The sequence below is a fragment of the Betta splendens genome, chromosome 13, assembly GCF_900634795.4.
Source record: "Betta splendens chromosome 13, fBetSpl5.4, whole genome shotgun sequence".
Classification (NCBI taxonomy): domain Eukaryota; kingdom Metazoa; phylum Chordata; class Actinopteri; order Anabantiformes; family Osphronemidae; genus Betta; species Betta splendens.
Genome location: NC_040893.2, coordinates 1179600 through 1204279, shown reverse-complemented (window position 1 = coordinate 1204279; position 24680 = coordinate 1179600). Strand labels below are relative to the sequence as shown.

Below are 24680 nucleotides of genomic sequence, written 5' to 3'. Positions count from 1 at the left end.
AACATGCCAAAAGGAGAAATCAGAAATCTATTCTGTGCAGAGCTGTCGCCCTGAACAGGATGCCAGTCCATCACAGGGCAGCACACAGAGACAGACAACCATTCACACACAGTCACATCTACGAACAATCTAGAGTGAACAATGTTTGGGAGGAGACAATCGGAGAGAACATGTAATATCCCCAGGAATCAAACCAGTGGCTAGCACTGTCGCCAGTAACCTTTGTGAAATAAAAAGTCATGGGTATAAGCAAACCACAGATCTGACTGTTAATGCAATTTTGAAAATGAGTAGTGTTTATGAATCATATAGAATATAGATAAGCCTGAAATCCTTTTTATTTTATCACCATCGGTTTAAACTATTCACACTGTGTACATGTGAGTTCATCTCATAGTAGATACGGTATGATTGATAAAGTTTGTGCAGGCTGAAGTTATCCCAATCACGCACCAGGACCGTTTTTAAATGTGGCCGGCTGATTGTGAAGTGTTGATCCAGTCAAATAACACTTCCTGTGCTTGAATTTTTCATGACAGTGTTACAGTATTAAGTAACTCAGCTCGTTTGCTAAAACACAAGCAATTCTGTCAGAATGTGTGAGCAGAGGTAGGACGAAGCGCGTTAGAAGCTAGTATGCAGTGAACACAGTATTTAAATTAAAAAAAACGGGCAGTATTATGACAAATAAGGTCTCTCACGCTCTCTGGTTACTTGGTCCATTACAGCAAGCACTGTTATATGCGTAGTACTGAGGTTGTCTAGTAACCAGTGAGTTTACATACAGCTACTGCAGTACATCTGCAGTGGAAAGTAAAGGAAAGCCAGCCTGGGTAAGTGTCACACCGCATCCACAAACATGAATACCTGGCCTCACCTGTCCCTTTGATCTGAGCTTAGTAACCAGCTGTTAATGTCCAGGCACAGCAGTGAAGGAAGTCAAATCATGTGACTCCCAGTAAGGCCAACGCAGGGCTATTAGCTACTAGCTTTACTTGAGCCAATGTCATTTAATCTGCTGCCCTATAAATTAGCAATGTGCCACATGATTATCAGATTGACCTTAGACCTCATAAATGAACAGTGGAACAATGTGAACTCTAAATCAACATGCGTGTCCAGTGTGATTAATGCATCTCACCTACACACCCTCTGCCACACTAGGTCCTTGAGTCCTGAGGGGTTTCAACAACGTTCCCCCTTGGGCAATAGGTGGAAAAGCCAGGAAGTCCCTTCAGGTCACAGTTGAATAGTTGTACATCCTAATGTAGTGTATCATTGCAAGCACATCATGTCTTGAATGGTTGCGTTGAATGGGGACCCAGAGGTACTACGAATGCCTCCCCCACAATAATTCTTGCGGGTTGTGACCAGCTAGCTAGGTAGAGTTAGACTAAGGGCTGCTAGTGGCTCTTGGTTAATGATCAAGCCACTGGGTTGATAACTATTGTATTCATACAGAGAAGTGCTGTGAAACTCCCAATGTCATCCAGTGACTGTAGAGAGGTGTGTTCAGTGTCATTACTTTATTCTGCTTAGGCTGTAGAAGTAGAAGGACAACCACAATTAAACTACTTTCACTACTTTAACAATGTGGAAATGTGATTGAGGATGGTTTCCTTTGCTGACGCTGAGTTACTGCCAGGTATTGACCAGCTCTCTGACCTCTGTCCATTAAGATTTTTGATCCTCAAGAGAACACTGCAGTATCTAGACCCCACATGCAGTTTGTGTCATTGTTGCATTCCTCATTCTGATCCTGATGTCCTGTTGTCATGTCTGTCTCCATAGATTCCACCAGACAAAGTTTGGACCCTTCATCTAATACACCCTTATCCCAGAAATCACCTTTGTTACCAGGAGCTAGGTGGTGAGTGCCCAACCCTATCACACGCCCAGAAAAACAAACAAGCCAACATGTCTTTTTAAATCCTGATCACACCGCTTTTATGTTCCATTTTTCTGAAGCTGTTTGCTCTGCAGGTTAACACATTGTCACTGAGACAACAGTCTGGGATGTATTCCACTATACTAAGACACGTATGAGTACGAAAAACAAGTATATTATATTTTAGGTTTATGGTAAATATATTAAAATAAATTAAAAAACACAAGTTAACTCAACTTAAAAAATAGGAAAAAAAAGGAAAATTAGGAGACTTTATTTTGAAGCAACAACTTTATTTATATTTATTGATTAGACAGACATGACGGCTCATATTCATGTATGAAGTGTGACGTTACTCTCGTGATTTGCGGAGGTGATGCAGTTGCGTGAATGTTAAACTGGTGTTTCTATCAGTCGTTAATGTAGCATGTTAGCAGACAGGCTATTAGCAATGCCATGCTACAGTATTGTAACGACCCTGCTAATCGTATTGCACCCGGTTAAGGAGCGAGAGCTAAGATGAGCCAAGGTGGCTAACTGTTAATCCTAATGCCAAGCTATGAGGGAGACTATCTGTGTCACATACTCCACATGACCCCAGATATCTCTGCGCACGCAAAGAGACAGGAAGCAAATGTCTTCTTTGTGGGTGCTCTCTTGGCAGAGTGCCGACCCCATTTATTTTTACACACTCAATGCACTGCTGAGCCCTGAGGGTCACCTTCACGCACACTCTTCTCCCCCAGGGTGCAACACGATAAAACAACAAGGAAAACCCTGCAACCACATGAACAAAAGGCCAACCCACCTAAACCAAACTTTACCTTTACATTACCTAACTCCTAACGTTAACTATTCCACAATAAACACAAAAACGCTACTTTACCCATAATCCTTAGCGGCTCAGGGCGAGAACACCCTGGGCTGCTACACTGCCCTCCCCTAAAAGGGTTAAGTGTCCCCACAACCCTTACAACACAATGTCAGAACACAATTACTGACTAACAGTCATCAACCAAATACAGTCACGGAGTCATGACATAGTCTTTGAGCCGAGGTGGCAGCCTTCGTGCCCGTGTTGGTCTTTCAACCATCGGTAATCTACACAGGGGCGCCAACCCCCATTTTTCTTCCTGACCATGACCACAGGTGCAGCCCATGGACTGTCTGATGGCTCAATAATCCCATTAGCTTCCATGCTTAGAATGGCATTCTCAGCAGCCTGTCGCTTAGCCAAAGGCAGTGCTGGAGCTGCTCCACCAGTATCTATATGATGCTGCACCAGTCCAGTCCTGGTGCAATCCTTATCTCGTGCAGCAAAAATGTCCACATAATCCTGTAAGAGGTGGTTCAGCTGCTCCTTTTGCACCGCGTCCAGGGACTGACCACTCCAGGTCCCCAACTCCCTGACGGCGGCTATAGTCTCTGCCGGAGGTGGCAGGCAGGTGAAAACTCATGTAGACGAAGCAGCTGGCATGCGTTGAACCGGAGCCAAAGCTTGGGTGCGCCAACCATGAGCTGGAACTTGGAAGTGCGGTGGTTTACTCCCACTCCTCTGCGTCTCTCCCTGCTGTGGCTCCGATGTGACTGGAGTGGTACGGTCTCTGCACCGAGGCTGAGGCAGGCCCGCAACACATCTACCCGTGCACCAGATCCAGACCCAGTATGCCCTCATCCCAGATATCAGCCAACCAAAATTCATGTTCACATTTCTGGCCCCCCACGACCACCTCTAGAGTCTTTCTACCAGCTAGCGGAGTACGTTCACCAGTTACTGTAAGTAGTTCAGTGACGGTAGGGGCCCAGCCAGCAGAGTCAAGAACCATCCCCCCGCATATCAGGCTAATGGTGGCGCCTGTGTCCACTAATGCGCTGCAGGGATAGCTGATGCACTTTACCAACAATCCTTGTGAAGTCCCACAGCACCCCACAACAGGGCTATCCTGAGAGAGGGACGTCTGCCAAAGGGATGAGGGATCCCTCAAGGCCCCACCCCTCGCTCGTATCCCACTTCTGTCACCAATGTAACGGCCCTGCTAATCGTGTTGCACCCGGTTAAGGAGCAAGAGCTAAGATGAATAAAACACAAAAACGCTACTTTACCCATAATCCTTAGAAGCTCACGGCGAAAACACGCTGGGCCGCTACAGTATGTTATGATGCAGGTGAAGTCAAGGTGGGTATGCTGCCGTTTTGACTCTGTGTGATGATTTATCAGACCACAATAAACATGTTGTCATGTTTTTACCGGTTGCCGTAGCCATTGTTACCATTTTCTGTTTTTTGTAATGCTTCCGGTTCTGTTCATTCCATTTCTAGTGCAAGCTTTTCTTCCGTCACATATCCATCTGCTGTTTGTAATAGCCAATCAAGACAGTGAATCCACTGTGAACATTAAAAGCTGTGTAACATGCCTGCTGGTCTACATCGCCGTGCATGTGGGTCCGCTTTGTCAAGACACCTGACACACGTTTGCTTTAGGTGATCTTTTTTTTAGTTTGCAGCGTTCACTTTCAACTGTCAGCTGAGACCTGCACCACTCTGATTCTGCTTTGCTTCACCCACAGTTTACTTAGGTGAGCGCCTGGCGGTATGGGGTGCCGAATGTAAAAGGAGCACCTATAACTAGTTTTCTCACATTCAACTAACACTGACACAACATGTTTTCTCAAATTTAGTTAAATGTGCAAAAGTCTATATGTAAATGTTAAATATAAATGTAAATGTTAAATATAAATGTAAATGTTAAATGTTAAATGTTAAATATAAATGTTAAATATAAATGTTAAATGTTAAATTTAAATGTTAAATGTTAAATCTAAATGTTAAATGTAAATGTTAAATGATCGAACTGAATATTTACATAGACTCCACCCCCTATTATCCTAGATCAGTGACGCGGACTCAAACACGTCAAACAGTACGCATAGCTCCGCCCACATCTGACTCTGGATCGGTGAACGAAAATACTGGAGAGAAGCCTGAAGTCGAAGCCATCATGGCCGCCAGCTCCGACTCCCTCCCGTTGGGGGAGATTGAACGGGCTGTAACGGCAGGTGTGCGGGCTGAGGCTCCGCTTCAAACTGCCGTTCTGTCGTAAACACCATTAATGAGGAGTCAAGTAGGTTTAAAAAGAATATTTCTGTGGCGCCGGTGGAGAATTAGTTGGCTAACTATACTAGCTAGCCGAAGTTACGTCCAGGCTAAAAACAAAAGTTTCCAGATCAGATGTGTGCGGGGTTTGCGCGCACTGTTTGAGGTGATTGAGTTTGCGTCTCTGATCTGAGACCAGCCCTGTTTGAGGGTAGGGATAGAGTCTACTTGCCCATTCATGAATATTCAGTTTTACACTCGGCCAACATTTAACATTTACATTTAACATTTAACATTTACATTTAACATTTAACATTTACATTTAACATTTAACATTTAACATTTAACATTTACATTTAACATTTAACATTTTACATTTTACATTTTACATTTTACATTTTACATTTACATTTAGACTTTTGCACATTTAACTAAATGTGAGAAAACATGTTGTGTCATTTAGTTAAATGTGAGAAAACTAGTTATAGGTGCTCCTTTTACATTTGGCACCCCATACGGCGGCAGGTAACAGGTAGTATGGTAAAGGACAAGACACTCCTGATTGTTCACAAAACACAAGTTAAACACTACGCTCCGTCCATAGATTACTCGCACGCTCTAACAGATAGGTAACGTAAACCAAGGCAACGACAGGGACAGCTAACAGGATGTCACCCAGGTAAAACAACTCACCGGATGTCAGTCACCAGTTAGCATGGTCACTCTTTCATATGGAACGCCAGTTCATTTTACTTACCTGATGTGCGCGTTCAGCGACAGAATAATCTGTGGATGAAGTGCTTGCTTTACATTACATAACCTTAACTCCCTAACAGGTAGGTTGGTAACAGTAGGCGCTTCATCTACAGATTACTCTGTCGCTCAAAGTGCATGCTAACAGGTGGCTAACGTAAACTGGGCTGCACTTTTTTGGACTGAGATTTCGGATGTTTTTCCAGGGATTTGTTGTAGCCACTCCTCCAGTTTGGGGGTCACAGCCCCCAGTGCTCCGATCACCACAGGCACCACTGTGGCCTTCACCTTCCAAGCCTTCTCCAGTTCTTCTCTGAGCCCTTGGTATTTCTCTATAGTTTCTCATGTTCCTTTTTCCTGATGTTGCCATCGCTTGGTATTGCCACATCCACCACTACGTCTTTCCTCTGTTCTTTGTCCACCACCACAATGTCTGGTTGGTTTGCCATTACCATTCTGTCAGTCTGGATCTAGAAGTCCCACAGGATCTTGGCTCGCTCGTTCTCTACCACCTTGGGAGGTGTTTCCCACTTTGACCTTGGGGTTTCCAGTCCATACTCTGCACAGATGTTCCTGTTTACTATGCCAGCCACTTGGTTATGGCGTTCCATGTATGCTTTCCCTGCCAGCATCTTACACCCTGCAGTTATGTGCTGGACCGTCTCAGGGGCCTCTTTGCACAGTCTACACCTTGGGTCTTGTCTGGTGTGGTAGATCTGGGCCTCTATGGCTCTGGTGCTCAGGGCCTGCTCCCGTGCAGCCAGGATGAGTGCCTCTGTGCTGTCCTTCAGCCCGGCCCTCTCAAGCCATTGGTAGGATTTGTTGAGATCAGCCACTTCAGTTATGTTCCGGTGGTACATCCCGTGTAAGGGCTTGTCCTCCCATGATGGTCCCTCTTCCAGCATCTCATCCTCTGTTCTCCACTGCCTGAGGCATTCGCTCAGCACGTCATCTGTCGGGGCCTTATCCTTGATGTACTTATGGTTCTTGGATGTTTCATCCTGGATAGTGGCTCTCACGCTCACTAGTCCTCGGCCTCCTTCCTTGCGGCTAGCGTACAGTCTCAGGGTGCTGGATTTGGGGTGGAACCCTCCATGCATGGTGAGGAGCTTTCGTGTCTTAACATCTGTGGTCTGTATCTCTTCCTTTGGCCACCTTATTATTCCCGCAGGGTATCTGATCACTGGCAGGGCGTAGCTGTTTATTGCCTGGGATTTGTTCTTGCCATTGAGCTGGCTTCTTAGGACTTGCCTTACTCGTTGGAGGTATTTGGCTGTTGCCGCATACCTTGTTGCCTGTTCAAGGTTGCCGTTTGCCTGTGGTATTCCAAGGTACTTGTAACTGTCCTCAATGTCTGCTATTGTTCCTTCTGGGAGTGAGACCCCTTCTGTGTGGATTACCTTGCCTCTCTTTGTCACCATCCTCCCACATTTCTTGAGCCCGAATGACATCCCGATGTCCGAGCTGTAGATCCTGGTGGTGTGGATCAGTGAGTCGATGTCTCGCTCATTCTTGGTGTACAGCTTGATGTCATCTATGTAGAGAAGGTGACTTATGGTGGCCCCGTTCCGGAGTCGGTATCCATAGCCAGTCTTGTTTATTATTTGGTTGAGGGGGGTTCAGACCTATGCAGAACAGCAGTGGGGACAGTGCATCTCCTTGGTATATTCCACATTTGATGGATATTTGGTGGGCAAGTGGCTTCCCATTGGCTTCCCAAGGGTGGTTCTCCACAACCTCATCGAGTTTGCAATGAAGGCCCTTAGAGTTCTGTTGATGTTGTACAGCTCCAAGCATTCAGTGATCCATGTGTGTGGCATTGAGTCATAGGCTTTCTTGTAGTCGATCCAGGCTGTGCACAGGTTGGTGTGTCGCACTCTGCAGTCTTGGGCGACTGTTCTGTCAACCAGGAGTTGGTGTTTGGCTCCTCTGGTGTCCTTACCAATGCTCTTCTGTGCTTCGCTCATGTATTGACCCATGTGCCCACTTATCTTAGCTGCGATGATGGCTGACATGAGCTTCCATGTTTTGGAGAGACAGGTTATTGGCCGGTAGTTGGATGGGACTGCACCCTTTGAGGGATCCTTCATTATCAGGATCGTTCGCCCTTCGGTTAGCCATTCAGGGTGAGTCCCATCCCTTAGCAGCTGGTTCATTTGTGCTGCCAGGCGCTCATGGCAGTGCCAGTGGGCGTGGATCATGTCAGGGCCAGGTGCTGTCCAGTTTTTCATACCTGAGACTCTATGTTGGATGTCTGCCACTGTGATAGTCACTGGATAGTCAGGGAGGTTGCTGTGGTCTTCCCTGAGATCCACCAGCCACTGTGCATCGCTGTTGTGTGACGCCTCTCTCTCCCTTAACCCTTTCCAGTACTGTTCAGTTTCCAGCCTTGGTGGGTCTGCTCTGCTGTTATTACCCTGCCATTGAGAGTACACTTTCACAGGTTGTGTTGCGAACAGCCGGTTTATTCGTCTGGCTTCCTTGTCTCTGGTGTATCTCTTTAGGCGGCTGGCCAAGGCTTGTAGCCTTTGCTTGGCAGTTTCGAGTGCTTCAGGTATGGGCATCTGGCTGTACCTCTTGGGCATCAGTCTTTTCATTGCACCTCTCTGGGCCTCTGTCAATTCCTGACTTGGTTCCCATGGCTCCCATGGTTGCTCTTATAGCCAAGCACCTCTAGGATCACTGATGCTGAAGCGTATATCAGCTCATTGGTTTCTGTGATTGTTGTGGTAGGGATCGCTCTCAATGCTGCATTCACATCTTCCATGAGACTTTCTGATGGTACTTCACTTAGCCGTTGTAGTGGGGTTCGGGGTTGCCTGTTCAATCTCGCCATGATCTTATCTTTCAGGTCAGTCGCTGCCTCGCACAGCGTATCTATGCTTACTGGGGGATGGTGAAACCTCCCCTCTGACCTGGCGTCCCGGTTCCCCCTTGCCGTAGCATTTGTGTTGTATCTTGTCAATCTGTAGTTGCCGTTTGTGGATGTTGGAACACTGAGCTACTAGTTGCTTCGCCGTCAGCCTTGAATGTGGGTTTCTCCGTTCCCATTCACCGACCATTCTTTGCATGTAACCCCTCTGACTAGGGTTACTTGAGTAGTAGCATTCCAACAGAGCCTTGTTCTCGCATCTCAGCCATTTCTTTCTTGTTCTAGTAGCCCACTTCTCGTCAAGGTGCTCTGGTTCCCCAACACCTGACGCAGACCTATTTAGACCGGGCAACGTCTGAGCCGGTACCTCATGTGGTTCATTGTCTCTCATCATGTGAGGTAGGCGGTAGCTTGAAGGGTCTTGCCCAAGGACCCACACTGGATGCTTATTCGCCCTAACGGGGATTCGAACCGAGAATATATATATATATACACACTCTATTCTCACCCTCCGCGGGTGGTCTCATCCACTTTCCAAGCTCGGGTCCTCTACCAGAGGCCAGGGAGCTTGAGGGTTCTGCGCAGTATCCTTGCTGTTCCTAGGACTGCACTTTTCTGGACTGAGATTTCGGATGTTTTTCCAGGGATCTGTCGTAGCCACTCCTCCAGTTTGGGGGTCACAGCCCCTAGTGCTCCGATCACCACAGGCACCACTGTGGCCTTCACCTTCCAAGCCTTCTCCAGTTCTTCTCTGAGCCTTTGGTATTTCTCTAGTTTCTCATGTTCCTTTTTCCTGATGTTGCCATCGCTTGGTATTGCCACATCCACCACTACGGCTTTCCTCTGCTCTTTATCCACCACCACAATGTCTGGTTGGTTCGCCATTACCATTCTGTCAGTCTGGATCTGGAAGTCCCACAGGATCTTGGCTCGCTCATTCTCTACCACCTTGGGAGGTGTTTCCCACTTTGACCTTGGGGTTTCCAGTCCATACTCCGCGCAGATGTTCCTGTGTACTATGCCAGCCACTTGGTTGTGGCGTTCCATGTATGCTTTGCCTGCCAGCATCTTACACCCTGCAGTTATGTGCTGGACCGTCTCTGGGGCCTCTTTGCACAGTCTACACCTTGGGTCTTGTCTGGTGTGGTAGATCTGGGCCTCTATGGCTCTGGTGCTCAGGGCCTGCTCCTGTGCAGCCAGGATGAGTGCCTCTGTGCTGTCCTTCAGCCCAGCCCTTTCAAGCCATTGGTAGGATTTGTTGAGATCAGCCACTTCAGTTATGTTCCGGTGGTACATCCCGTGCAAGGGCTTGTCCTCCCATGATGGTCCCTCTTCCAGCATCTCATCCTCTGTTCTCCACTGCCTGAGACATTCACTCAGCACGTCATCTGTCGGAGCCTTATCCTTGATGTACTTATGGATCTTGGATGTTTCATCCTGGATAGTGGCTCTCACACTCACTAGTCCTCGGCCTCCTTCCTTGCGGCTAGCGTACAGTCTCAGGGTGCTGGATTTGGGGTGGAACCCTCCATGCATGGTGAGGAGCTTTCGTGTCTTAACATCTGTGGTCTGTATCTCTTCCTTTGGCCACCTTATTATTCCTGCAGGGTATCTGATCACTGGCAGAGCGTAGCTGTTTATTGCCTGGGATTTGTTCTTGCCATTGAGCTGGCTTCTTAGGACTTGCCTTACTCGTTGGAGGTATTTGGCTGTTGCCGCATACCTTGTTGCCTGTTCAAGGTTGCCGTTTGCCTGTGGTATTCCAAGGTACTTGTAATTGTCCTCAATGTCTGCTATTGTTCCTTCTGGGAGTGAGACCTCTTCTGTGTGGATTACCTTGCCTCTCTTTGTCACCATCCTCCCACATTTCTCGCGAATGACATCCCGATGTCCGAGCTGTAGATCCTGGTGGTGTGGATCAGCGAGTCGATGTCTCGCTCACTCTTGGCGTACAGCTTGATGTCATCCATGTAGAGGAGGTGACTTATGGTGGCCCCGTTCCGGAGTCGGTATCCATAGCCAGTCTTGTTTATTATTTGGCTGAGGGGGTTCAGACCTATGCAGAACAGCAGTGGGGACAGTGCATCTCCTTGGTATATGCCACATTTGATGGATACTTGGGCAAGTGGCTTCCCATTGGCTTCAAGGGTGGTTCTCCACAACCTCATCGAGTTTGTAATGAAGGCCCTTAGAGTTCTGTTGATGTTGTACAGCTCCAAGCATTCAGTGATCCATGTGTGTGGCATTGAGTCATAGGCTTTCTTGTAGTCGATCCAGGCTGTGCACAGGTTGGTGTGTCGCATTCTGCAGTCTTGGGCGACTGTTCTGTCTACCAGGAGTTGGTGTTTGGCTCCTCTGGTATCCTTACCAATGCCCTTCTGTGCTTCGCTCATGTATTGGCTCATGTGCCCACTTATCTTAGCTGCGATGATGCCTGACATGAGCTTCCATGTTGTGGAGAGACAGGTTATTGGCCGGTAGTTGGATGGGACTGTGCCCTTTGAGGGATCCTTCATTATCAGGATCGTTCGCCCTTCGGTTAGCCATTCAGGGTGAGTCCCATCCCTTAGCAGCTGGTTCATTTGTGCTGCCAGGCGCTCATGGATTGCAGTGAGCTTCTTTAGCCAGTAGGCGTGGATCATGTCAGGGCCAGGTGCTGTCCAGTTTTTCATACCTGAGACTCTATGTTGGATGTCTGCCACTGTGATAGTCACTGGATTCTGTTCAGGGAGGTTGCTGTGGTCTTCCCTCAGATCCACCAGCCACTGTGCATCACTGTTGTGTGATGCCTCCCTTTCCCATATACCCTTCCAGTACTGTTCAGTTTCCAGCCTTGGTGGGTCTGCTCTGCTGTTATTACCCTGCCATTGAGAGTACACTTTCGCAGGTTGTGTTGCGAACAGCCGGTTTATTCGTCTGGCTTCATTATTTTATATATATGTGCCTTATATATGTACCTTAGGCTGACAGATTAATAACAAAACACCCCAAATTATAAGTGTAAGTATGTTTTAGCCCCACTAAATCTACAGCACTGTGATTTTTAAAGTTTTTATATTATACGATAGTTTGGGTCAAAATACGATCATTTTAAAGCAGTCCTATATTTCTTTATTTCTCATTTTGCAACACTGCTTCCAAAGAACTATAATGGTTAATGGTTGTGTGTGTGTGTGTGTGTGTGTGTGTGTGTGTGTGTGTGTGTGTGTGTGTGTGTGTGTGTGTGTGTGTGTGTGTGTGTGTGTGTGTGGTTAATGATAATGGTTTAACTTATAATAACTAATCAATAAATTAATGAAATATGATGGTAGCTTTCAAGAAGTGACACCTTCATCAGGAGCAGAAGCAAGTGACACTGCCTAGGCTCAGACAGCAGGACCTGTCAACTGGCTCCAACATAGTTCTGAAATGTGCTGCCACAAAAGTTTTTGCTCCCTGCAAGTTTTACAATTTGCACATTTTCATACACCTGTGTCTAGATAGATGTCATTGGCCCATTCCCAGCTGACATTGTTGGAGTCTAATGTTTACAGATCGTGTTCACAGAGAACTCACAAAGGACATTGTTTGTTACGGACGAGGGTCAAACTGGACTGAACTGTATTTTACTATTGTTAAAACGAGGGTCAAACTAGACTTCACGATATTCTAAAACACGCTCCTTGAGCGGGGAGACAAACTACAATGGCCTACAAACTGAACTGGAGGGAGGACCCAAATGCACGACCCACAGACAGGACTTACAATAAGTGATTTAATAAATAAATAGAACACACAGACTGAGAACAATACAAACTAAGGACGCTGCGACTGCAGGATAAGCCAGAAACAAAAAATGCAAACTAACACATATAACTCACAGGTAACTAAAGATCACTGCAGAGCAGGAAACTAAGTAGCCATACTAAAACACAAAACATGCAAACAACAGTATCCAACACAAACAGTGAACAAACACACAAACCTGGACAGAGCACAAGAGCACGACGACACTGCAACACGTAACAAGTAACCCATAACCAGTAACAAGTAACGAGTAACACATAATGAGTAATGCACCAACAAAGACTGTACCCAAACCAGAAACCTAAATACCTACTAAAACAGGTGACTCTAATTAACCTAATAACAGGACATGACATGACAGGAAATGAAAAAACAAAGAACCAACCAAGAGGGCCTTAATGCCACGTGAGCCAGAGTGTCCTCTGGCTGTCTGGAAGCTGACTCACAACATTGTTATGGTAAATGTATACTCTGTATTAGCAATTGAGGATATAGATGAAGCATGTCTTCATTCATTTTAGTCATGAAGATGAAGATCTCTGCAGCAAATTAATCTGAAGTGACGCTAAAGCTTGTTTTTTGTTGTCAAATGCAGCCCCCAGCCTTCACCACACCTCCATCATTCCAGAACTGCGTTGCCAAGCAATGGTGTGACCAGCAGCAGACATGCTCTGTACTACAAGGATGCTGGGGAAAGGCAAAGAGGAGGAGTGGGAGGGAGCGTGGACATATCTGCTGGCTCCAACAGCCAGCATAGAGATTTCGCAGCTGACACGAAAACTTATCGGACTCACGGCATTCAAAGCAGGGACATAACGGAGCTGTCAGAACGAACAGCTGCAGGTCTCACAGTACAGGACGGCAGAGGGAAAAACATGAGTTCACAACAGCCCAATTATGAAGGACCAGACCAGGAAAACGCCAACATCAGGTCAGACCAAATGAGAATGAAAACAATGTGTGTAAACCGTGATTTAGACCAGAATAAATAGGGTATGCACGATTAAAAGTCTATTCTGGATTGTGGTAGAACAAGTGATGGACAGACTGTGACTCACTGTGTGGTTGCAGAGTGAATGTGAAAGCACAGATGGATGCTTATTTATAACACTGCAAAATGTAGTTGACTCTACTGGGTTGGAAGAAGTGGCTTGCAGTGATCCAGCTAGTGAACCTATTTATCTGCATGTGTGTCTTGACAGGCTGCTGAGCAATGGAGAGAAACCACAGACAATCTGTCACAGTCTCAACATCATCAAGAACATTGGTAAGGAGCAGCTTGCGTAGGGGAGAGGTAGCGCATGTATTCCACCTGCAGAGTTCTTATTAGTGTATTAGTTATATGACTGAGTATACTTTTGTACTCGACAGGGCTTCGGCACTGTCATGTATCTGTTACTGCACGTCTTTATCTCCTTCATCCAGGTTGAATGCCTCTCAGAACTGATAGTCTGGCTATGTTAACAGGCCACTCAGCATAGTGTGTACACAGGCTGATTCTTAACATATACTCATCTTACCTGCAGAATCCTAGCAAACAGTTCAAAAGCTTAACAAAACTGTAGGAAGGCTCATATGTCAATATATATGAGCTATATATATATATATATATATATACGATGCTGTTTTTCTTGGCTGCCTCTCGGTTTTCAGGCTCTCTTACATAAGTCTCGGTCCAGCTCTACGCCCACCAAAGCAATCTGCAGTATATGACTGGGCGAGATTATGCAACTGGCCCTTGCTGTTCAAAGTCACCTTCCCTCTTGTTATACAGTACACACAGCCCATGCTTTTTGGCTCTATGTCTGTTCTTTTAACCCACCTGAAAACTTGCTGAGAGATACAGGATCGTTCTAGTTTGTGTTTCTCCAGCCCCTGCATAATGGAAAGACTTGAAAACCTACCCACATGTAGGTTAACTTCACTTCTACTGGCCACTGTCAAAACTTATCTATCAAATTACTTACTTATCTATCAAATCTTATCTTATTATATTATCTATCATCTATCTTATCTTATCAAAACTAAAACTTATCTGAGCATCCATGGACACGCTACACTCACCACATCTTAGATCCTTCCATGACAAGTGTGTGAACATCATTTATTTTCATAACTAAAACTTCTGTACTGATACACATAACGATACCAAAAGCAAATACAGTACATTCTCGTTAAGTACACTTACTGCTAATACAGGCACAATATCAGCAGATGCAGAAAAACTGCTTTAACTTTCCTTCAGCTCTGTCACAGATCAGCACATCAGGACAGGTCACATGCAGCTGATGGCTGGCTTACTTTTCTTTTGCCCCTCCAGCTTTCCTGTACCAGGAATACCGGGACAGCTCCAAGCAACAGGAAATTGAGCAAAGGCGGCAGCGTGAGAATCTCTCCCCTGAAGTAACGGGAGGGACTGGGGCAGAGTCTGGAGTCACGTCCCCCCCAGTATTACAGCTGCAGCTGAGGAACAGCGCTCGCTCACTGAGCCTGTGGCAGAACCTGGACGTTGTGCAAGCTAGTGGGCTGCTCAACCAGTTAGCACACAAAGAAATCATAATGCAAGAGGTGAGTAGTTAAGCTGTCTTACAAACACAGACATTAAATATATAGTACAGCCGTCACAACAGTGATGTGCAAATAAAGACGATAACGTGTTAGTAGAATAAATGCTTAATGGGTAACAACACCGCAGACGCAGGGACAGTTACGTGACAACCTGACAAACTTCAGCTGCTTGGTTTGCTCACGTATCACCTGAGAATGCCTCATTTGTGCAGGTGTGTGAAGTTTGACACAAGTCTAACAATATTTTATCACAGTTAAAATATGAAAATCACTGCAGTGCATGATTCCTGAGAGGCAGGTGTGTGCGTGCGTGCGTGCGTGCGTGTGTGTGTGTGCGTGCATCCGTGCAAGCAAATGGGATGGGAAGAGGAGCAATGAGGAAATAGTTGTTCTTTAAGTTGATTAGATGATCACACAAATGTTTTAGGTCTTTAAATTGAACAAGGGTCTTGCTTTGTGTTCAGGAGTGTTCCAGACAGATAAAAACAAAACAACAATTAAAATGTCAGGACTTGACGTTGCTGTTCTTGATTCACAGACAAAAAAGAGATTCTTGTAAAACAAGTCAGTGAAATATGTCTGACATTCAGCCAGGATTAGCTTCACTTTCCATTCCTATACACCTTCACAGGGATTTGGATGTAACTAATTTCCATGACTGCTTACTAAACTAAAATATTATCATCTGACTCTTTTGATTACAGCACTTTTCGTCCCATCCCTGGGTTTGTTTTATATGTAGGCCAGATACCAGGCTAATACAGGAAACATTGCCTTGGTGCTCTAGCCTGGCAACTCTGTCCCTTGCGTCCGGCACCATCTTGGCTGCAGACAGGCTATCTTGATTCCTCATGCAGGTGTTGACTGTTTCATAATGTAGTTTACAGGGAGCCAGCCTTACTGTATTTGTGGAGGACAGTCTTCATCAAAGTACAATACAATTATATGTTCAATAAATGCCTCCTAAGCTGAAAGAAAAAATAAGAGAAGCCGGGAACATGGCAGCTGTGAGCAATGAGCCATTCATTGGCATTCAGCACATAAACATTAATGCTCCACACAGCGCAGGGCTGAGCTCACGAGTGACTGAGGTGACCCAGGCCCCGAATAGGCTACTTAAACTAATCTATAACTGGGTCACACGGGGGCAACATTTAGATTGAACACAAAACAATGTCATGTTAGTATGTGCTAATTAGCGCAGAAGAAAGTCTGACTAGTTCACTGAGAACTAAGAGGTGTGTGGTGGGTGTGTGGAAACCCTGTGTTTTGTTTTCAGCATTAGATGAAGTTGTGAAGTGCCAGATGTGTCTGTTTAACTTAAGGAGAGTGCAGGTCATAAACCTGTAATCACACAAGCTGTCAGACTGCACTTCATCCTCACTGTGACTGTTGATCTAGTTATCGTAATTACTGCCATATTGATCTCGGAGTCACTGTAGATAGATAGATAGCTATTTTATCCATCCCAGTGGGAAATTCATGGAGATTAGCATCATTGGGTCCTCACCTTGTCACCATCATGTCATCTTCTGCTTTGCTCTCCTGCCCAGGCCATGTTTGAGCTCGTTACCTCAGAGGCGTCCTACTACAAGAGTTTGGAGATTCTGGAGACTCACTTCCTGCGCAACCCTGTCTTAATTAACACCCTCAGTCAGTCTGATATGCACTTCTTGTTCTCCAACATTGAGGAAGTCATGAAGGCCAGTGAAAGGTGGGATGGACACGTTTGACAGTGTGTTTACATTTTTACGTTGTTTGCTTTAATTTTCTTAATAACAGAGTGTTGATATTTTCAGGTTCTTGATGGATCTGGAACACCGAATTGAAAAGTCTATTTTGATTTCTGATGTGTGTGACATTGTGTATCACCACGCTGTGGAACACTTCAGTGTGTTCATCAAGTATGTAATCAACCAGGTCTACCAGGAGAAGAACTACAGACGTATTTTGTAAGTATCTCATTCCTAAGTACGTGTATTCACTATGTCCTGCTTGACTCTTACTACTATTAATGACTACCTGGTTGGAGGAAAAGGAACTGAGAGATACAATAGACGTAGCAGTAAATGCTGCCAGCTCTTTTCATAAAAACAGGTTTGTTTTTTATCTTGGTCTGGGTGTGTCTGACTGCAAATAAAGCACATACACTTATGTTCCTCTTCATCAAACACACATACCTGAGTGGGACGTTCCCACACACTGCACAGACCAGTGACCTCACATGACAGATGCTACATGGCAACTTAGGCAGCACAGAAGCAACTGGTGTTTTGTAGATGTGAGGTGCTCTGAAATGTAGGAAATGCTACTAAAGAAGTGCGATCGGACTATGGATACACTGAACCATTGTAAAATCATGGGGGAACTGCTCGTTCAGTTGTTCAGCTTGCTTAATGCAAACTGCAGGATTCTGAAGGGATTTTCACTGGTGCTCATTCCAATGGAGATTATTTCCCGGCTGTGTCTCATAAAACTAAGGTGATTTGTTGGAGGACTTCGCACTGAACACTGGGGTTGATTTTTGTCTCTGTGATATGAACATACAAAGTATACATACTGTACATACAACCTTCATAAAGACAAATGGTCCTGTTAAAGGTTTCAGGGAAGGAAGTGAGCAAAAGAAAACAGTCATACCCATGCCTGAAGCTGCAAAAAGGAGCGGCAGAACAAAAAAGGCAAATGAGTGGCTTATTTAGAGCTTCTCCTGGTGGTGGAACCATTTGCTTGTATGCATACGCATCATGGTCCCATTACATATTGTTTCATATACAATGTCAGTTCAAGCTGCTTCATATCAGGCAAATGGATTAAAACTGCAAAATGTATCAACTCACATTAATATCAAAAGTGTTGCAGTAGCTGTGATTAATTGGATTAGACTGTAGAGTCTGTGTCCAGAGTGAGTCAGCTGTATATTGTAGGGTTATGAAAAGAGAAGTTGATTTATCTGTTTGTAGTTGTGTGTATGTGTGGTTAAATATGGTGTCAGTCAGTTAGTGTATTTTATTGGATTTGTGTGCAGAACCATGAGGAAGAATTGTGTATGAAGGGGTGATTCACAGTGCTGGATGTGCTCACTGTTAAATAAGTCAGTTGACTGAGGTTCACCTCCAGGATGTGCTGCTCTCAGTACTTTGGAGGTGGTGTGGGGTCGCCATAATGTACATACCTTTGTCCAGGATTTTGTTTGTAATGGTGTAATGAAATCAAATATGACTAAACAGTCATACATTAACAATATTTAGCGTAATGTGTGCAAAAAAAGGAAGAGCGGGTTTAAATAGCTTAGTGGGGACAGAGCTGAGAGAGGAGCTTGACAGCTTGATGACTTCATTAAGAGAAACAGTAATTATTGTGGAAAGATTCCACAGTAATCGTTTTATCAAGCATATGTCTGAACAAGCATGACGTTGTCGGCAACTTTGTCATAAGAACTGAGCAAACTGCTTATTTTGACTCTGGATTATTCCACTCCAGAAAAAAGCAAATGCAATATTTCCTCTATTAATGTTTTTGGGCTTTGTGTGTGCATGTGTGTGTGCGTGCATGGGTGTGTGTGAACACCGTCTATTCAGAGAGGGAAACCTGGCATTTCGGGAAACCATGGCTACGTTGGAGAACCATCCACGTGTCAGGGGTCTGTCCTTTACCTCTTTCCTAATCCTCCCGTTCCAGAGGATCACCAGGCTCAAACTGCTCGTGCAAGTGAGTGAGTCAGCGTCACTTACAGTACTGTAGAACAGCATTTGTTCACGACTGCATAGGCACGTTTACTGCTTATCTGACTTTCTCCTCACAGAATATTCTGAAGAAAGCAGAGGAAAACTCAGAGCGTGAAGCAAATGCTATAAAAGCGCATCAACAACTGGAGCAGGTGAGCTTTGTTAAACGTTTTATTCCCACTGACCACAGGACTCTTCAGGACTCATTTTAGCTCAGGGGTCACATTGGGGAAAATCTATTCCCAAGTGGGCCAGACCGGTACAATCATAGTATGGTATATGTAACTTAAAAACAACAACTTCAGATTGTTTTCTTTGTTTTAATATCATCAACATAAAACATAAAGCTGGAGCCTGAGGACATTGTGTACAAAAGCCCAATATTACTATTAATCATAAAACACCTTATTGCACTTCAGGACAAAGAACACACAATGCCTCAATGATTCACAGACGTTTGTCACAGAACTATGTCAGGGTGTCTCATGCAACAAGTGGGTTGTATAGTTTATTTGACTTCTGATACCTGGAATCTTTCAGCTTCACCAGCGCATTAATATCAGGCGTCACATCCTGAGTGGCAGCCAACTTCAGGATGCACAACAGCTTTGCAGCAAGGGCTGTCAAGTTGAGGTAACATAGCAAGAGATTGTGATAAAACGTGTTCAAGCCAGCTGCGACAAATGTGTCCTTCACATCACACTGTCACACTGCAAGTCTGTTATTTCAAGTTGGATGCTGATCGGTAGATCAGATGGATTCACAGTGAATGGTAATCAAAAAACTTTGAAGTCTTTCTCCACTTCAACAAAAACCTGAAAGTGTTGCTCAATCTCCCGTAACAGTCCCGTTAATTATTCTTTAAACCGCTTCGTGTCTGCCACTCGTTGGGTCGCGCATCGATTGCCCGATCACTGGGGCGCATTCTGTAGCCAGGCTGACAGCGCAGGACCCGTCAACTGGCTGTCAATTCCTCTGAAGGTTTGGGAATCCTGTCTGCAATCCTGTCTGTGTTTCTTGACAGGCTGATATTTGCAAAAGCCTGGCACTTTTCAGGTCACACACTCTCCCCTGCCTTCATCATGCATGTTTTACAGATTCACCCTCAATAAATGGTTTTGAGCCACTGCGATTTCATTAGCAATGAGGTAGCTAGCTTTCACTGCAGCGTCACTGATGTCTCGGATGAGAGTAAACACAGACCCGCCAACATTTCACCCTCACCCAAAGTTGTCATCAGGCCTGGCCCTAAACAATATGGTGCCCTAGGCAAGGTTTCAGGTGGCGCCCCAATAAATCGCAGTAAATTTCACTGCTACTGTATATACTCATGAGAAACGTAATAGCTTTGTATTGGACATTCTTTTAATTAACTAACGCGATTGCACATTCAAATACAAAAAAGTTAACTCATCATATGAAATACAATATAAATAGCTTATATAAAGTACCTATTAATACTCCCAAAATAAAAAGTGTAAACAAGTGACATTAACCTAAAATACAATATAGACAATATAAGTTGAAATTGTTGCTAATATATGAATTACTCATATAATTTGTATTAGAAAAAGTAACAGACAGTTCAGGACGTTTTAACATGTTGAGCTCGTCGTCCCATCAAAAAACGACCACCGTGTAGCAGGTAAAGTCAGATTTTTTGGAAGAGAGGGGAGGCGTCTTAGGCAGTAGGCTATATTATTATTATTATTATTATTACTACTACTACTACTACTACTACTAGGCTTTTCTACCATGAAGTTACATTTATGTGGTGGGCTTATCCTCCATCCTATTTTCACTCAAACTATCGTGCAAACTAAAAACATCTTCGCAGTGCATTTACAAACAAAACTATTCTATGTGCACGTAACCTAAGGAGCGGGTTATTTATTTAAATTAAACAATTACTTTATTTATTTTTGGAGCTGGAGACTTCACGTGCTGCATGTTTTCTTTGACGTGAACTGACCTGAACGCCGCTTTAGCTTTACTTCCAGCAATAGGTTGAACCCGCTCCTAAAACGTAGCATCTAACAGGCACACAGGCCGATACAGACGCTTGTTTTCTTACCGGACTCTTTTCTTTTACTAGTTTGCTTCGGTTCTGCGTTTGCTTATTTTCGCTTTTGCCGCGATGCTGGATGAACGGTGCCACTGTGCAAACAAACGCGAGCAGCTCATTGAACCAATCAGCAGCTGCTGGTGTGATTGACAGAGAGGAAGAGCCAACCAGGTATGAGAGAAAACAGTTGTTTGGCGTTACAAGCGGCAGTGTCAAAACTATCATATATTGGCTCTACGGTATCGTAGATCGTACACAGACCAAAACCTTCGTATAATAATGATAATTATCATATATCTGACAACACTGGCGGAAGTTCGGGTTTCGTATTCCTCAATTTCTGGCGTCCTTAGCGTTTGCCCATACTGCCTATTGCCACGGTCGGCCCTGGTTGTCACAGTGTTTGTCGGCATGAAGACTCGTAGTGGCGGCGAAGGTGCTGTTCTTTCAGCACTGCAACAGGCTGTGAACCTTCCCATTCACCACCGTGAATAAACAGGATGAGGACCATTTTTCTTGGAACACTGTGCGTCCACTTTTCCTTGAGACATATTGGGGCAAAAAAGCCAAGGCACATAACGTTAAAAGTGGAAGCCGTAATAAGTATTGTGGGCAAAACAAAGTGCACTGACTGCACTTTCTTGACTTACATGCTCTGTCCCGTTATAAACAGTTTGCTTGCTTAACATAATTGCTACTGCGCCACCCAGTGGACGCAATTAGAACAGCAGTTTCTTTTATGGTAAAATTGCAGCTCATTTTTATACTTTATAAAATCATCTCGCAGGCCGGCTTAAACCTGTTTGCAGGCCAGATTCAGTCTGCAGGCCATACATTGACAACCCTGCTTTAAATCGTGTACTGCATTGACCTACAAAAATTTTTCAACGAGTAATAGCATGGTAGTGGTTGTTGGTCCAAGATAAAGGTGGACTTATCCATGAGCCCCCATGCCTTCACAGACACTTGCTTTAGAACACGGTGAACCCTGAACCAAAATAAATTAAGGCAACTGTTTGCCTCAAAACTTTTTTCATAAATTTAAAGTTAAAACTGTGGATTACGTGCTGCTTATTGTTAGAGATCAATACACTAAATGCAATGTTCATTTAACTCAAAATCTTATGAATTTTTCTGCTAGACTACTCCACTTAAATATTTACGCTTCGAGTCAACACAAAATGTTATCAATAATTACGAATTCAGTTTAGAACTGACCCCCAAAACCATTAAAAAATTGTCTTTTGCTACCATCTGAGAGATGGTCAGATGGCCACACCTCGACAACCCGGAACCCCCAGGCCGCTAAAATCTAATGGAAATAGAGGCCCCCAATGTAATGGAACTCGCAATGAGACATACTGCAACTATGTCAAAAAAATATACTATGCATATAGCAAACAGCTGTGTAACATCACAAACTAAGAACTGAAATTTGCAGCATTCTAGTCTACTCAGAAATAGTAAGACGTTGATTTTTCAGTGTTGCAGAGAACTACAGTCAGCTAGCAGTCAGTGAGAATGAAGCATTAATAGCATTACTGTTTTTCTTACAGTTTTGAAGCAGGCAATCACAAAGCTTTAAATCCTGTCCCAATGGAGGCACATACCGTACATGTGATCGCCACAAAAACTTAGTGTTGCTTACTAAATTAAATAAAAAGTTCAAAGTCATCAAATATTATTAATTAAATTCACTCAAAAAGAAAAAAATAGAGAAAGTAAAATGTATAAGTTAGTAGAGCTTTTTATTTAAAAAAAAAGTTTACACTACTTAATCACTTTAATTATGTTGACCTTTCATGTTTACAGTTAACAATTATGAATTTTGAAATATTATATTGCCACTAATGTTTACTTCCAACAATGATGGGTCCCTTTTACGTTTTCAGTTTTACTTTATCACTGAACTAACGTGGAGGTCAGATGGGGTTAACTGTGACCCTAAGTCTAACTCTGTGCCCAGGTCATGGCTTATTTAACAGAACTTAACAAGGTTGTGTGCATATAACATATTATATTCAGTGAATCCTCGGACAAAATTTAATCCACCGTCGTAATAAAAGGGATAAAATAAAAGGACAACTGTCACTGTGGAGGTGTACAGTCATTCATTAGCACAAAAAAACCTTAATAAGACAACTGATTTAGTGGCAGCTTCATACACATTCAGTGATCTGTAGGAACTGAGTTTCCAGGAATGAGGACCCAGCTTACTAGCAAAAAAAATGCATTGTGATATGTTGAAGATTTAAAGAAATGAATCAACTTCTAAATATTTGTATCTTCCTCAGATTGTGAAGGAGTGTAACGAGGGAGTGAGGAAAATGAGTCGCACTGAGGAGCTAATCAGCATTGAGAAAACACTGGAGTTTAAATCCAAGGTAGGCTGACCCATCCAAACAGGTTATAGAGCTCTCTGACGTGCTTTAAGCCAGGTTCTCTACATGCACCAATGCTGTGATAGCAGAAGTAAACTTGCATATTCACACCTGAGTTCCAGTGTGACAAAATCCAGGAGTTCTGTACAACTGGTATAGCTAGAGAAAAGCTGACCTACATTGTGACCCTTGTCGATCCCTGTAGTCGGTGCCCATCATTTCCCACTCACGCTGGCTGCTAAAGAAGGGTGAAGTGCAACTAATGGCCGGACCTAAGAGCACGAGGACCATGCGGAGTCGTAAACTCTATCAACCAGTCTACCTGTTCCTTTTCAATAATCTACTACTGGTCACCAAGCCCAGCTCTAGGTAGGCATTTGGTGAAGTTCACTTACTTAGGTGAATTACACCTACCCAGAAGTGAAGCTTAATAATCACAGCCTTGTCTTCCCTGTTAATCCATTGTCTAAATATGTTTCAGTAAAGTGCTGATTCAGTATTGGGATGTAATTTGTTTGCTTTACTGGCCTAAAATATCTGAATACAGTAGCACAACCCATCGAAAGATGATGTAGTTTAATCAACTCTGAGGCCATTTTAGATTTACAGAGAGGATTTACAGTATTGAAATAATCTGGCATCTGAGCATGGCGTTATGATTAAAAGCAAACCAGTCAATGTTAATTCAGTCAACTTGTTGTCAGTGGAGACAAGTTTCAGGTCCTGGACTCGTGCACACGGGCCATGTTGAGAACTGAAGACCTTGAAGACCAGGGCCAGATGTTGGCTAATGTCTTTAATCTCAAGCTGCTGGAGAACCAAGAAGAGCGCCTTGTCAACTACATGCTGAAGACCTCCAGCATGTGAGTGGACCTCAAGTGACTCATAATGATGTTATATATATATCTATCTATAGTGTGCAGTATATAAATTTTACAACATGACTCTGAGGATTCTTTACTTCTTATTACTAAATAATTTACATGCATGTAAATCATTTGGTGGAGAAGGCAACAATCGAAACCTACACCTACAGTAAATGTTTAAGACTATAAATTGACAGGCATTGTCAATGTGTGAGGTGGTATTGCACTAACTAGTGGGACCTACACAGTGTTTGACTAAACATGAATAAAACTTAAAGTTTACAGTGAAATCTACCTTTGTCACGCACCAGTGATCAAATATATGTCTATGAATATTGAAACTTGGCTCAATGATAAGTGGTGAAGATAAGTACCTGTACTCTACCAGTCAAAGGTTTAGACTCCAGTCTTTCTTTGTTTAGTATTTACAATGCAGATTCTTACTGAAGGCATCAAAACTAGCAATAAACACAAACTGTATGAATTATGTAATGAGAAAAAAATGTGAAATAACTCAAATCATGTTTATTATTGTCGAAAATGTGTGCTTTGATTCCAGTTTAACACACTCCTCATTGTGTCATTGTTTGTCTCCTCATCGAGCTTTATGATGTTGTCTCCTGAAAGCGTTTCACTTTAGGAGCTTTGTCAGGTTTTGATTTGTGAAAATGGGGGTCCTG

At 43.9% G+C, this 24680-nt stretch overlaps 1 protein-coding gene across 3 annotated transcripts in view; it reads left to right on the top strand.

Annotated features, from left to right (window-relative positions):
• The window catches only part of ngef (neuronal guanine nucleotide exchange factor), a 63482-nt gene that overhangs the window by 1067 nt on the left and 37735 nt on the right, over window positions 1–24680 (top strand). For all 3 annotated transcript variants that reach the window (XM_041073412.2, XM_055514223.1, XM_029171956.3), the window contains exons 2-12: window positions 1792–1870; window positions 12988–13323; window positions 13595–13659; window positions 14713–14960; window positions 16514–16674; window positions 16760–16912; window positions 18542–18671; window positions 18766–18840; window positions 23048–23137; window positions 23340–23503; window positions 23839–23997. In XM_041073412.2, the coding sequence (XP_040929346.1) occupies window positions 1792–1870; window positions 12988–13323; window positions 13595–13659; window positions 14713–14960; window positions 16514–16674; window positions 16760–16912; window positions 18542–18671; window positions 18766–18840; window positions 23048–23137; window positions 23340–23503; window positions 23839–23997 (1660 nt within the window). The remainder of the gene's footprint in view (window positions 1–1791; window positions 1871–12987; window positions 13324–13594; window positions 13660–14712; window positions 14961–16513; window positions 16675–16759; window positions 16913–18541; window positions 18672–18765; window positions 18841–23047; window positions 23138–23339; window positions 23504–23838; window positions 23998–24680) is intronic.